Source organism: Prunus avium, chromosome 6 (assembly GCF_965620075.1).
Source record: "Prunus avium chromosome 6, drPruAviu1.hap1.1, whole genome shotgun sequence".
In the NCBI taxonomy this organism is placed as follows: Eukaryota; Viridiplantae; Streptophyta; class Magnoliopsida; order Rosales; family Rosaceae; genus Prunus; species Prunus avium.
Window position 1 is genome coordinate 14148914 of NC_142289.1, and position 15397 is coordinate 14164310.

General features: G+C 38.5%; 2 protein-coding genes across 2 annotated transcripts; one reads left to right on the forward strand and one right to left on the reverse strand.

Moving 5' to 3' along the window:
- Positions 1-1462: 1462 nt before the first annotated feature.
- LOC110744661 (MICOS complex subunit) lies at positions 1463-8186 on the reverse strand. The gene is made up of 12 exons (XM_088255137.1): positions 8029-8186; positions 7875-7938; positions 7149-7781; positions 6817-6945; positions 6548-6700; positions 6358-6435; positions 5846-5938; positions 4532-4651; positions 3663-3740; positions 3347-3526; positions 2178-2279; positions 1463-2080 (listed from the first exon to the last, which is right to left on the reverse strand). The coding sequence occupies exons 1-12, from the start codon at positions 8037-8039 to the stop codon at positions 1847-1849; spliced, it is 1875 nt and encodes a 624-aa protein (XP_088111263.1). The 5' UTR covers positions 8040-8186; the 3' UTR covers positions 1463-1846.
- Positions 8187-8196: 10 nt separating this feature from the next.
- On the forward strand, positions 8197-10432 carry LOC110745272 (DNA-directed RNA polymerases II and V subunit 8A-like). The gene is made up of 5 exons (XM_088255138.1): positions 8197-8279; positions 8593-8702; positions 9338-9495; positions 9802-9911; positions 10222-10432. Exons 2-5 carry the CDS (start codon positions 8630-8632, stop codon positions 10334-10336), a joined length of 456 nt encoding a protein of 151 aa, XP_088111264.1. The 5' UTR covers positions 8197-8279; positions 8593-8629; the 3' UTR covers positions 10337-10432.
- The last annotated feature ends 4965 nt before the right edge of the window (positions 10433-15397 follow it).

Below are 15397 nucleotides of genomic sequence, written 5' to 3' on the forward strand. Positions count from 1 at the left end.
CCCTGTAAATATGGTAAATCTCATAGCTCTCAAACTTATTTAGGATCCCCACGCAACTGGACACCAAAGTAGCAAGAGGATGAAGGAGGAGAAGATTGTGTTGTTGGATTAGTTGAACTGCAATAGCAGAATCCATCTCAATAATGAGTTTAGACATTCTACTATCAGCAGCAAGCTTCAAACCAAAGAGAAGACCCCAAAGTTCAGCCTCCAGCACCTGGCCTATCCCTAAATTAATAGCAAAACCACCATTCCACTCTCCAAGTGAATTTCGAAGGACCCCTCCAGCACCAATACATCCAGAAGCAGCCTGTCGAGAGCCATCCACATTGAGCTTGATGGTACCATGAACAGGAGGGCTCCAAGCAAGAAAAACCTGTGTTTTCACAGTGGCTTTAGTAGTGATAGTCAAAGCTTTAATCCAGTCTTGAACCGCTGAGAGAATAACCATCCTAGGACAAAAATCATTTTAAGAACACAAAATTTTCGACCGAAAAAAGAACTCAAAATTTCTTACTTGGTAAGAAATTAAATATAAAAGTTATGAGAAAATTAAATGTCAATAGTACCTCTAAAATCGCCATTACAATAACACACAACTATGTCCAAAAGTTTGAATTTTTTTTTTTTAAAAAAAAAACTATGGCCAAAAGATCTTTCAATTGTCAGGAGGCTTGGTAGTACCGTACAAATTAGGAGTGGACTTAGTTTAGATAATTGAATTGAGAGACTGGAATCACCCATCGAATTGACCAAATTGGTGGAGGAAATTCTGATTTGATGCCGACCACATTCAGTTTACCTAACAAACGGTTTAGTGCTGGTCGATTTATTGATGGGATAAATAGAAAAGTAAATCTTGAAGGGAGGCTCAGAGGAGAAACACTCGCATGTCATGGGCATAACAATGTTTTACTATCCCCATCTAATAATGCTCCGTCATGTGGAATCCTTATTACTCGTGGCTGAGCGTGATTGGTTACGGATAGGAAAACATTGTTATCCCTGTGATATACAAGTTTTTCTCGACTTAGAGAAGGAAGAGTGTTGAGGCGAAGCTTGGGTGAGAAGTGCAATGTGCATGTTTTTTTTATCTTGTGGCATGAAGGCTTGTCGTTGTCTTGAGTAATGAATCTATTCCTCTAATGGGTAAACCTGAATGTCACATTAATCCATACACGAGCTTCAATTTTTCACCAAAAAGAAAATCATTGTGTCACCTGACACCAATTCCGTTAAAAAATATATCTTTTTTTTTTTTATATAATACAAACGATATTTTAAACTACAAGGGTTGGAAGTTTCTCTCACACTACCAGAGTGCCATTGAAGTTCGAACTTGATACCCCTAATCTGTAAGTCAATGCCCTTTTCCATTAGGCTAGACCTTTGTCGAAATATGTATTAAAAGTAATGTGTCATGCACATGCCTGACTTAAAATAATAATGGTAACAATAAGGCTTAAAATGCAAAAATAGTCCATGTGTTATATCATGGTGGCCAATTTAGTAACTGTGTTCTGAAGCAGTGCTACAGCCTATAATGCCATTATAGCATGCAAAATTCTTTTGCAGCATTTGAAACAAAATGCCGCGCAAGGGGGTAACAGATAATCTTCTCAAGCTCAAGACGAAAAATACAATTGCTCAGAAAACTTCCCATGAAATTAACCCCCCCTCCTCCCCAAAAAAATAAGTGACATTTTCAATCATACTGTCGGTAACACATTATGATTTGTTTGTTTACATCAGAACCAGGCAATTATCGGGAGCTACAACACTAGACCAAAGAACCTTGATGTATATCAAATATGCAGCCTCAGTATGCGTACTCAAGAAGTGGACTTTATGTGACACTGATAGAAGTAGCATACGATTGGAGAAGTGTAAGAGCTTGGTCTGTGATAGCCCTATTCCTAGCACGCTTCACCCATTCACGCACTACTTCTGTTGCTTGGGTGCCTTTCACGCCTTCTTCAAGTGCCTCTGCTGCTTCGGCTATTTTCCCGTCAGCAAGGCAGGACTCCACCTTGTTGATGATGGATTCAATTCCATCCCCAGATTGGTCAACTTCCTTTACCTAAACAAAATCCCAAAAACAAGTACAATGAACATTCGAATAAGTTAATTTATACTAGTGATTTAGAATGGAAAACCCAGGCCGCTTATCTACTTACCTTCAACCAGGATGCTATATGTGCCAAGGAATGTGCCAAAATGCCGCCACCACCAAGAGGGATTAAGCTGAGGTGCCGTACTGTCCCTTTCAAGGCATCAAACTGCAAGAAGAATGAAGTTAGTACAGCACTAAGTATTACCCCACTTACTAGGATTTCAAGAATTAACAATTCAGAACTTGAAGCACTCAACTATTCTCATTTCATACTAAGGATTTCCATAATTCTTGTATCTGCAGCAAGTTGAATTAATATCTCATATATTTTTTGTATGGATAATCATTAACTCACAAAATGGCTCGCACTGAACCTGTATCCTTTATGCATTTATTAAGGAAGTCGCTAAGCCAAATTTTTGAATATCCCAACCAAATAGAAGACCAGTGATCAAACAAACATTTGAGAATACTTGAAATGTTAGTCAATACGTCCTTAATGAAGCATATTAAATTTAATCTTACACGTTTTTACAACCAAAAAGTACGCACGAGATAGAGAGAGGGAAATTAGAAACAAGGCTTCAATTTGTCCAGGACAAAGGGAAAAGGAGTAAAAAGGTTTCCAAATTCCGAGCATATGAAGCGGTGCATTTCAGTCAGCATGATAAAACAATTTAAGGCAAAATACTAAAGAGATCCTAGTCAACAATAACTATTTAAGAATATCAGCCCCAATTAAGTTCTATAGTCATGTCTTTAAAATGACAAATGGGGCAATTGCCACCCTTGCTAATAAATGAACAAATGAGTAGACAGAATCTCATCAACAGTTCTGAATGCTTATATACAGAACAATTCAACCCAAAAATCTAATCAGACATCTTTCATGCAGTAGTAACATAGAATATGTTACGTATAAATAACCTGTTGCTCTATGTATGACTTCTGAGGCAACTCTTGAGCACAATTTTAACAACTTTATGTCAAAAAACTTAGACATGCATGAATTACTAGCAGGTCAACGTTGGGCATTCAAACTATCTAGGAGGAATATTATTCCTCCCGTCAACTATATAAAGCAGTAAGGTCGATGTCTTGGCCATTAATTAGAGTGGACCAAAGCAAAGTTCAATCGTAAAAGTAAAAGGTTACAGAAGGATGTTAATAGTTGACGGCATACGAAGGGTGAGTCCATTAGCAAATATTTAATGAAGTAAGAAAATAACTAACCTTCTGATTCAATTGCAGTAAGGTATCTGTGCCATTCCTTCGTGTTTCCTCAGGAAGAGATGACAGGACCAAATCTAAAATTGAATCTTTATCAATGCCTTCAAGATAAGTGTGCAAAGCCTCTATTTCTGTCTGGATTGGTAATCCTTTTGAAAGTGCATCTTCTAGTGCAAGTGCTCCCTGCAAAGAACAACAAAACATATCATTGTTAAGAAGTAACTTACAGGCTTAGAAAATCACTGATGAGGGTATTAACACATTAAGTTATCTTCTAAATAAAAAGTTGGAAGTCAACGAAAAGAATAATAATATTCACCAAAGCAAGCTTGTGAGCAGAGTGAGTCTGACGAGCTTCTTCAGATCTTGCATAGAATGCCACACACAAGGCATTTATCTATAAAAAGAACTTAAACATCAGATTTCGTAATGGACCAATTAGTCATTATTAGAGACATTAATACAGACAAACGTACCATGCACCACCCAACATAGAACTATTTAAGCAAGATTCATCAGTAATTATCACAAAGCTGTATACAATTGAAGTTTACATGAATTAACCCTCTGAACAGGTCATATGTGGACCATTAAGTATGACTTCATTACTAAACTTTGATATACAGATATACAGTTAATTCACTTTTTGACATACAGAGGCTTATAATCTAGAAAAAGCAAGCAAAACTACAAGCACATTTATATATTTAGAGCAGTTTACACCATTTAATGTGGCCTGCAAACTGGAGTTACATTTCCTTCATGTTGAACATGGGCAAAATGGATCTACAAAAAAATAAAAAAAATAAAAAATTTGTATCCCAGCATCTATCACCCTCCTCCTTATTGTTTTGTTCCTTTCCTAAACTACAAAGTTCAAGTAGCCACTAACATAACTACGACTGATTGTATTTGACTGCTTGAATGAAGTGGGAATTTACATCACATATGGGTGAAGTGAGTTCATTTTCTGAGCAATATTCTATTAAGCAACTGTTATAGGCAACACTATGAAGCATCCCCACCTCTATTTTTCTGGTTTTAAATAATCCCCTCAAAATATTAGCATTTTCACTAAAACCCTTTTTTTTCCAGACAGTTCAAATATAAATCAACAGCAAATTAGGACCATAAATCCACATTTTGGTGTGTTCATCCATTCTTAGGTGATTTGAGCAGTCATCTTACGTGAAGATTTGCTTCTGCCATTTTCTCAATCTGGGTTGTCTTCTCACTTGCAATGGCTGCTGCCAGTTCTGCTTTTGCTAATTCCTCAACCTTTTTTAACTTCATTTCTTCTTCATTTTCCTGCATTTACTTAAAATTATCAACTTCAATTTACCAGTCATCATCTGCTGATGCACCATAAAGAAAGAAAAAAGGCTTAATCATCGATGTGTCCCTTGTGCTTCACCAAAAATCCCACTTTACCCCCTACATTTCAAACTGGGTCAATATGCCCCCTGTGCTTTCTTTCCGTGTCCCTCGTTCCCCGTTCCCCCATTCCGTCAATTTGGTTAGTAAAATCGTTAACTTGCTGATGTGGCATAGGTATTTTAGTAATTTTAGCTATTACAAAATTTCAAAATCTAAATTAAATTTAAAAAACAATTTAAAAACATTTTAATAATAATAAGATTAGAAAGATAAAAATTTTAAAAAAAAACCCAGCACCCGAATAGCCCCACTACCACACCACCACACCTCCCACCATAACCCAACCCTTCCCCATGGCCAACTACCGGCCCCAACCCATGGCCACCATTCCCTCCCCATCTCGCCACTCTGGTTTCTCCTCCGCCGTGGTAAAAAACTATTGAAAATCAAAATAAAGTTCTTCATGACTGCACAGAGAATATGGGAAAAGGACACGCATGAAATCAAACCTGGTTGGAAAAGAAAAGAGAAGCTGTGGCTTGGGGTTTTGGTGTTTGGGTACTCTGTTGGGGTGGCTAAGGCTTGGGGCAGATTGGATTATTGAGGTTGGGCGTGAATTTGGGGTGGCGGCTAGGGGTGAGTATGGCTGGGGGGTGAAGGTGGCTAGGTGGATTGGAGGGAGTGTTATCAATGTTTTGTTGTGGGTATATCACCTGGGTGGGGAGATCATATTTGAACCATGGCGGAGTGCAGGCCGGGTGGGGGCGAGAGTAGGGCGGTGGGAGGTGTGGTGGTGCTGGGGCCTCTCTTTTTTTTTTAAATCTGTCTAATCTCATTTATTATTAAAATGTCTTAAAACTAGTTTTTATATTTAATTTAGATTTTGAAATTTTTTAATAGCTAAAATACTAAATTAGCAATGCCATGTCAGCAAGTTAACGGTTTTACTAATCAAATTGATGGAATGAGGTAACGGGGGACGCAAAATTAAAGCACAGGGGGCATATTGACCCAGTTTGAAATGTAGGGGGCAAAATGGGATTTTCGATAAAGCACAGGGGGCGCATCGACAATTAAGCCAAAAAAATTTAAAAAGAAACTGACAGCACCAAAGTAATTATGCACCTTCTGCTCAAGTTCTGTCTTAAATTCCTCTTCAAGCTTTTCTTGAAGTGACTTGAGTGCAGCAGCTGCTTTTGCTCTTTCTCTCTTTAATTCCTGAAAAACCCAAAAAGAAAAAAAATGTAAGAACAACAGCTACATCTGAAGTAAATAGAAACTATTTGTAGGTCCTGAATAGTCAAAACAAACTGGATCTGAGGGTGGGGAAGAATCTCATGAGACTTTGTGCACATGCAGGTTATCTATCTCCACTCCTCATGCATTACATTACTAGTGTCTTCCAATTTCCAACACAATCTGTGTCCTCATATAGACCTTCATGCAGAGAAGTGACGCTATTTTCTAAACTCACAAAGTTCTTCAATAATAGAACCAAAGATTTATTCAAAACCCAATTCAGGTTTAGACTTCTGACATGATTGCAAAAATCCACCCCCCTCCCTCTCCCTCTCTCTAACAAGAAGATAGTCTTTGAAAATAAAACAAAGAGAAGATATATAAGAGAGCTCTTTAACCTTGTCTAGCATTGCTGCCTTTTCTGCAAGCATGAGTTCCCTGACCCCAGCATCCTTTAGTTTCTTTTCATACTTCTCCTGTGATGAGGTAGGTGGTCAAATTCATGAATAGTACAGAGCTCTCAACAACACTTTAGTCGACCATTTTAAAGCAAGGGAATAATAAATTCTTGTAAGTAATATTAGAAACCTTTAACGTTCTCTTTTCTTCAGAAAAAACACGAGCGTCTAACTCAGCTTGCCTTTTTTCAGCAGCATGAATGGCTTGTAAGAAGTCAAGAACTAGCTTTCCATCCTTGGATATGTAAGCATCATTCAACCCTTCAATTGCATCAACGAGAGCCTGTTATTCAGAGAACCAGAATTTAGTGAGTTCCATTGGACATTCTCTTTTGGCATTGCAACAGCACTATGCATAGAAGAGAAAAAAAGTAAAATAAAATAAATGCTGATTACTACCTCTTTTTCTTTAGAAACTTGATCGTTTTCATTGTTAGAGTTGGTTGTGATGCTTTTATCAGCCTCATCGCTCAGATTATATGTCTTGAGGAGAGAACCTGATGGTTCTTCATTATTACCTAATGCAACCTGTAACAAAGTTCCACCAAAAGCAACTTCATATAAATACCATTCAAAATAAGCTCCCCTTTGATGTTAAAGTCTAAATGACAATGTTAACATAATTATTGTGATGTATCAAGTTTCATTGATAAGTGCAGCCTAAAATTCTAGCATTCACAAGTGTATCCACAAGTATTCAGCTTGTTAAAAGGAACCTAAATGAGAACTACCTCTGCCTTGTCTTCTGTGATATCCTGTTGATGCGGCAATGTTTTCACCTCATTTTCTTGCTGCTGATCTGCATTAGTCTGCGAAACTATTGGCGATGTTTGTACCTCCTCATTTATCTCCACACTAGTTTTTTCCTCTGTGCTCTTCACATCTACATTCCCTTCAGATGATAACCCAAGATTTGCATTTTGGGAAAACTCAGGCAAACCTTTCTCACTTGTTATGTCACTCTCAGATTTATTATCATCCACCTGAGAATGTTCTTCACCATCTCTTCCACTCAAACCCTCAACATGAGCAACATCTGAATGAGTTTCAATCTTCTCCTCAACATTGCCAGCTTTTTCTTCATCGTGCTTTTCTTCTTCCACAAGTTTTTCCTCCACACCAATTCCAGCTTCCTTATGCGAATCAATCTTCTCTTTTGCACCGAAAATTGAGTCTAGATACCCAGTTTTGTAAGCTCCCACAAGCCCAGCACCAACAACAGCACTTCCAAGGAAAACTTTGGCACTCGAACCGCCGTTCTCCGGCGGCGGCGGCGGCGGCAAACTGCCTGCACCACCAGGTTGCTGCGGCGCAGTTTTGGACGCTGCGGCGGAGAATTCCCTTCTCAGAAATCTCGAAACGTGCTGCAAATTTGAAGTCCCTATGTGTTATTATCAACAAAAGCATCACCAAATTCATACACTAACTAGCTCTAAATCAAGTGGAAATTTACATGCCTGAGTTGAAATCGACCTCGGAATCTTCCTAAGTCCACGACGACACGAAATTTGCAAAATTGATCTGTGGAACAAAGAAGAAACAGAGTGTCAATAGAGGCATTGGCGTCGCTGAAAGTAATTTGATAGAGAGATTCCTGAGGATTTCCAGTACCTTCGAAACATGGCTTTGTGTGAGAGAGAGAGAGAGAGTGAGGCGCGAAAGGGCGGAGGAGGTGTTTGATGAAATGACGGAGTGAGTCGGTGAGCGACGGAAAAGAGGGCTCGCTTTGGAGGGCTAAAACGAATCGTTTTGGGTTATTAGCTTGGGCCGCGCATATAATAATAAGCCCTAGACTTTCAAAATAAAAAGGTTTTATTCTCTGTCTGACCAAGGAAGAGCCCAGCTCCCAAGCCAACTCCACAGTAAGTCCCTGCTTCTGCTTCTTCTCCTTCTCGTTTTCACTGTTTATGAAGCTCTCTCAGTCTCATCCATGGCTTAACAAAACTACAGCAGAAAAGTAGAAATCCTAGAAAAACCAAAATAAAATAAAAAAACGAAATATAATTTTTTTTCTAAGGAAATGTGTCATTATCTAAACCCTAAACCCTAGACTTTGTTCATAATCTTATTGAGAGTTTCTTTTAATAATTATTTGATTTTAAATCCTGTAGTTCCTTTCTGTTTATGAGACTTTTTCTTATTTATATGTTTTCTTTTTCTTTCTCTATTATGTAGGTATAGCTTTGCTGTTGAGGACAAACTTTCTGTAAGAATGGTTGATTTCCTCTTTGATGATATTTTCACCATTGAGAAAGTGGATCCAGATGGCAAAAAATTTGATAAAGGTTTGTCTGAATTCTTGTTGCCCTCTTATGATTGTATTGAAGGGACTTATGATTCTCGTAACCGAAAAAAAAAAAAAAAAAAAAGGGACAGGAGATTACAGTTTGTACTGATAAGAAGTGAAGCAAATTGTTACCAAAAAAAAAAAAGTGAAGCAAATTTTCCTTGTCCTAAATATAGTCTTTTTGTTTTTCAAGCTTCACCAGATGCAACTATCTGCCTTTCAAGCTTTTCCATCAACTCCTTTTTAGATTAATTATGGTCATGATATGCAAACAATGGAGAAAACAGTTGTCCTCTCGCTGGTGGTCTGTGGATATTGTTTTCTTTTTTTTTTCTTTGAAGTTGTGTAGGGTTGAGGTTTATTTGATTTATGCTACATTGAATTTTGCAATTTAAAAATATGGAGAAATTTCTTCTAGACTGTTTTTAATGGTTTCTTTCGGGTTTTGAGACGTTGCTTTGATTTGATAAATTGTGTAGAGGAGTTCATTGTCACCGACCCCATATAGTTATAAAAGACCTTTTACATTCTATTAGCTTAGGCATGATCGATAAAACTTTTGAATTTTTCTGGAAAATACTCTAATGCTTTTTGGGTGCTTTTGTTTAAATTTTCACAAATGTGCGTCTTTAGTTTCCCGAATTGTAGCACAAAGTGAGAAGCATGGTGTGTCGCTGATCCTAGATGTGAATACGGAGATATATCCGATGCATGAGAAGGATAAATTCTTGATGGTGCTGTCTCCCACACTTAACTGGAGCGGAGCACCTGTTGCTGGAAAACAGGGACAGGTACTGTACTATACTTATGAGGTGAACTTAGAGAGCGGGCGTATCAAAATTATGTCAATTTTAAATGGGAGAAAATTCCATCCACAGATTCATGTCTAAGATTAGCATCTTCCTTGCTTGGCCAATATCCCATGATCACTCGGTGCTGATAATCATGATGGTGTGGATTGTGTAATTGAACAGTGATGAAAATTAAGAATAACATTCTGTTGTAGTTTGTATTTCAACATTTTCTATGGACTAGTGCCTGTATGTTGTGCTTTCTGAATAATTGCCCATTTACTGAAGATGATTACCTTTTGGCAGGTTGAGCAGAAATCTCTTGCAGACAAGTTTGATTATATAATGCATGGATTGCTGTATAAAATGTCAACAGCAAAAGGAAAATCAGAGTATTCAAAAGAAGGTGTCAAAGTGTAAGTGACTACTGCTCAAACTATATATTTCTTGCAAATTATTCACAGAGTGATCATTACTTCCATGTTGAATTAGCGTATTGAGGTACAGTGATGTCTGGCAATTATTTAGGGATTGCTTGTGAATGCAACTAGAACTTATGTTGTAGAAATCATAAAAGGGTTGAGATCCATTTGGTCTCTTTTATATTGCTTTCGTCTTATAATATCTCGAATTTAAATTGTCCGAGTGAAAGAAATCCATTTCTGTTAATCTGAATTTAGTGGCTTTGTGGTTATCTAATTTACTGGGTTTTCTAATTGGCTTCAGGGAGGTATATGCTTCATTTGGTGGGCTTCAGATGATGCTGAAAGGCGATCCAACCAGTTGTACTAAGTTTAAGATTGATCAGAACATGTTTTTGCTTATTAGGAAATTGATATGAAACTTTGTCATATAATTGAACACTGTGGCTTGTTAAACTCACAATTTTTCTGTATACGCCTTTAGATACACTAATTCTACTTTTGTGTTTCATTAACGGTGATATGTTGCAGATTTTCAATGTTCTGATATTCCTTGTTTCTTTTTTTACTTGGTGAACCGTTTTCTGAGATTAGGCAGCGGGCTAATAATTTATAGTGTATAAGGTAAAACAAAAGATATATTATTCCCAGACTTCCACAGGCAAAAATCTTGGATGATTTTGAACTCAATAAATTCTCAATTAATCTCCTTTTTTATGAAATTATTATTAATCCTCCTATCAATTGGTTTATCCCTTATTAGGGGATGGCCATGGTGCAAACTTTTTTTGTCTGCATTTCTTTTCATATTTGAAGGGGAAAAAAAGAATTGTAGACTTTGTGTGGGAATTGCGTATAATTTGATTGTGTTGATATTTGCTCTTTCATGCATCTTCTTTGTTATATTTAGAGGCTCTGGTTGTAAATCTCTCTAGAGAATAAGAAAATGACAAAACAACTGCCAATATAGAAATTAAGACAGTTCGAAAAGTAAATAGAAAGCAAAAGTAAATTGAACTTATAATAACTTAAAAATATAAAATGCCAACAAAATGTCACTGGGGCTTGTTCTTTTCTTTTTCTTTTTTCTTTTTCGGGTAAGAGGGGCCTTGTGCACATAGAGGGCGTGTGCTTAGAGCAAGTCCAGCAGCTAAGGCTGGACTCGAGCTGGGGGGGTTTTGGGCGAAAAACAGGTTCCAGCAGTGCAGGCTAGCCCGAGCTGCATGTGGGGGCCACGAAGACAGGCTGGCCAAAGGGCAAGTCCAGCCCCAGGTCCAAAACTTGGGCGGGCTGACGTCAGCAACAAAAAAAAATTTAAAAAAAATCTAAAAAAATACAAAAAAATTCAGATTTTTTTAAAAATAAATACTTAGTCATATTTTTCACTTCCCACACCAAAAATCTTATCCGAAAATATTATCCAAATTAATTGTTTAGGTAAACAAATTTGTGAAAAAAACATAAAAATGAATAGTGTTTGCCCTTTGCCATGGCAACTGCTGGAAACCAACATTGCTTTTTGCAAGGGCAGCCACTATTCACGTGAATATATACATAAAATAAGACAATGAGGTTTCAACCTAAATAAACTCTAGCCCAGCCGTCTTTTTGCAAGAACTCCAAAGACTCCAGCCGCCTAAAATCCCGCAGCTCCTAACTGCTTAAATCCCGGCTGTTCAAATCCTGGCTGCTCCCAAACTGGACTCCAAATCTAGGCTGCAGCCTCCAGCGCAGCCTGGCCTCCTTCTCCAGCCATACTTTTAAACATAGCTTATTAGTTCATAATTGTATATCAGTTTGTACCCCTCTAGCTTATGATTTGGTTATGTTATTGAGTTAAACTTGTGTTTTTCATCCCTTTTCTGTTTATCATTCAATTCATTGGGCCTTAGGTAGTAATGGTGGCTTTGGATAGGAAAAGATGCAAAATGGTGCAAAAACGAGCAGACTGAGTTAGCAATTTGTTTCGGCCTTATCTTCCTCCTCCCAACTTTTATTGGCCCAATTTATATGTGGTTGGAAAGAAGAGATTCTGAACTGCAAGATGGACTGCTAAAACGTATCAATTGATGAAGTCAATCCCAATCCGTGGGCCCATCAAAATGCACACCATACATTCCAGTCTATTTTCGGCAGTCAACTTGCAAGGCCCAAAACGTACACTTGTACTGCTCATATGGGAATGCATTCTTCATACAAGTTGTTCCAATGGGTGTCTATTATGACATATCCAAATTTGAGCCCAATTTGATACATATTGAAAACCTCAAGCCTTCCTACACTAAGCCTAGTTCAGAAGAATCTTTTATTTCCAACAACCCAAAGAAAACCCACATGGGTTGGCAGTAAAAGGCAGCCACAATTGAACACCTTTGAACACCCATGTGAAGAAAGCTTGAGGTGCAGCAAAAGAAGTATGAGATGAGATTGATTCCAACCACACTAACATAGACAAGATAAAGTGGGAGTTATGGATTGTATTAAAGGAGGAATGGTGGTGTTGGATTTCATCATGATGTTCCTCCCTCTTAGCCCTATAAATAGAGAAGTCTTCAAGCTACAAAATTGACTTCAGCCATCCTCCACACTTCCATCATTCCATCAACACATCCAGAAATCATCCTCATACATTCCCACAACCTCAAACACTCCAACAATCAACCCAATACTCTAAATTGCCCCAAAATCACCAAAACAGCTCCAGAAAACCTCCCTTCCATTTCCCTACGAATTTCCTCTTTCTCAACCATCACAACTCACCCAAACTCATCCCAAATCACTTACTAGCTGTCATACATCATTCTAGACGTGGGGAAGCTCTTGGAGAAGCATTAGACATGGAGAAGCACTTGAAGAAGTCTTGGACACCACAAGAACTTCAAAAAAGGGGTTTGCCATTGAATGCCCAAATGTCAAATCTTTTAAAATTTCTTTCCTTTCGAGGCCTCCCTAGATCCATGGGATTGCATTGACGGAGATATTCTATATGCTTGATTCTTTCTTGCTTTGGAACATTCAGAATTCTTATCAACCTCCTCGATTTCTTTCCTTGTGAAGCCTCTGTCACATGCATGTAATCCTCTGAAAATCCTGGGCTCGAATCGGTGGCTTGGGCTTGGACCTCCGCGCTCTCTTAAATTACCACCCATTTTTATTACAAATAATATATAATAAAACTCTCATGTTCCAGTTGCCCAAAATCCTTCAATCTAGCCCCATCAAAAACCCCCAGCCACATATTCGTATTTATTCACTTGTGTATATTTATACATAAAATAAGACAATGAGGTTTCAACCTAAATAAACTCTAGCCCAGTCGTCTTTTTGCAAGAACTCCAAAGACTCCAGCCGCCTAAAATCAGGCAGCTCCTAACTGCTCAAATCCCAGCTGTTCAAATCCTGGCTGCTCCCAAACTGGGCTCCAAATCTAGGCTGCAGCCTCCAGCACAGCCTGGCCTCCTTCTCCAGCCATACTTTTAAACATAGCCCAACCTCAATCAAGTCTCCGGTTCTGGCCGCAATCGATCCTCTAGCTCCATCCGGCCGCAATCGATTCTCCAGCTGCTATTCGGCCGCAATCAAGTGCAGCTCGGCCGCCAAAATCCCGATCGCTCCTCAAGCTTCCGGCCCGACAGCATTTCGAGCTCCAAGCCACAGCCAAGCCGCCTTCTTGCTTCCAGCCACATCCGGTTGCATCTCGCAAGACTCTAGCCGGCCGCTAGTCCCCAACCATATTCGCACGCAGCCCGACCATTCATACACTGCCCAACCATTCTCTAGACCTCCAGCAGTTCTGACTGGGTTCTAGTGCAGCTCGACCCACCTTTTCGCATCCAGCCCATATTCTTTGTGCTCGGATTCAATTCTCGAACCCGGTCGTAACTCCTAGAGCCCAGTTGCTCGTATTTTCGAAAGGTGCCCGGGTGCGCAAGGAGAAAATACCCCCCGACCCAGCTTTTTGCAAGACAAGTGGCTGACCAAGGTAATTAAGGCGTGCCCGGCCCAACTTTTTTAGAAGTGCCTAACCACTTTTGCAAAAGGAAGCGTTCGGCCACTTTTGCAAGGATACGCTCGACCATTTTGCAAAGGGAAGCGCCCAACCATATTTTTGAGAAGGCACCACGGCTTTTGAAGAAAACACCTCGGCCGCATTTTTTAGAAGGCACCATGGCCTTTGAAGAAAACACATCAGCCACCTTTTTGAGAAAGCACCTCGACCACTAGGAATTCCGCCGCTAGAAATTCTTCGGATGCTAGGAATTCTTGGCGGCTAGGAATTCTTTGACCGCTAGAAATTTTCAGCCTCTATGAATTCTGGGCTACTAGTGATTGCGCCATTAGGAATTTTCGGCCACTAGGAATTTCGCCACTAGGAATTCCTCCTTGGCGGATTGGGTGAATTTTGACCACCCCCAAACAGTAGGGTAGCTAGAATATAGCGTTTTCGCTTTAGGTAATAAATGGTCTCCTTTTATAGAGCTAGCTACAGTCAACTGTAAGAAAAGGGTTGAGCTGGCGCATTGTTTTGTAATTTCAGTATATTTTATTTTGTTTTTTTCTCCCTATTTTCTTCTTTAGCAAAATGCCCTTATCGAGATGATCAAATTGCACTGCAATGTCTGATTGGTTTCAACTAAAGGAAGCTTCCAGAACCCACGAACTTCTTAGCTACATGACAGTTATCTACAAAAAGATATGCATAAATAAATATTCAAATGTGTAGTAAAATAATACATAGCCTAAATAAATAAATAATTAACGAGAGATGAATTGATTCCTCATAAATAAATAAAAACAGATATGCATAAATAAATATAAAAAAGTATATATCACTTGTGTAGCGAGAGATGAATTGATTCCCCATTAAAGAAAAAAGAGAGATGGATTGTATGCATGTAGGTATAGTAATTTAATTGAATGCAATATTTTCTATACAAAAATATATTTTATATACACCTGTCATTGTAAAAGATTTGTGCAGCTTTTTCTTCGTTACATTCATGTATTAAATATGCTCGTTACAGGTCCCCCAATCAGCTGTGGGCTCTGTCGGCTACGTGACTTTCTCAACTTGTCCCTTCAACCCACAACCTCTTCTTACCCTTGGATAATTCCACTTCCTCTATTTTTGGGCTTTAAAACTGCTATTTGTCTGTTTTATATCATTTTTTTTATATTTTTATACCCTGGTTTATATTTTCTCCTTTCTCATTAGAAACAAAATATATTTTGTACAACACAATTTGAATATTTTAATTATTCGGCAAAGTTTCCTTTCTCTTTTTTTTTTTTTCCACTTATAAAATAGAGAATATCCATTTAAAATTGCTTCTTTTATGTCACCTGTGACTATAATGCCAAAAGACCAACTTTCAAGAGTGTTCTGAAGCAGTGCTACAGCCTATAATGCCATTCTCGGTGGGGCGATTACTTGAGGGGCTTGAAATCTTCCGTTGTTGGTAGACGATGCTCAACCAAGT

Excerpts from the sequence above, each read along its gene's own strand:
- LOC110744661 (XM_088255137.1), bottom strand. Across the intron at positions 3,527-3,662 it reads CTGCTCACAAGCTTGCTTTG|GGAGCACTTGCACTAGAAGA; the intron begins GTGAATATTATT and ends TGTTCTTTGCAG. Across the intron at positions 2,081-2,177 it reads ATATAGCATCCTGGTTGAAG|GTAAAGGAAGTTGACCAATC; the intron begins GTAAGTAGATAA and ends GATTTTGTTTAG.
- LOC110745272 (XM_088255138.1), top strand. The coding sequence starts at position 8,630 with ATGGTTGATTTCCTCTTTGATGATATTTTCACCATTGAGAAAGTGGAT. Across the intron at positions 9,496-9,801 it reads TTGCTGGAAAACAGGGACAG|GTTGAGCAGAAATCTCTTGC; the intron begins GTACTGTACTAT and ends ACCTTTTGGCAG. Across the intron at positions 9,912-10,221 it reads TCAAAAGAAGGTGTCAAAGT|GGAGGTATATGCTTCATTTG; the intron begins GTAAGTGACTAC and ends AATTGGCTTCAG.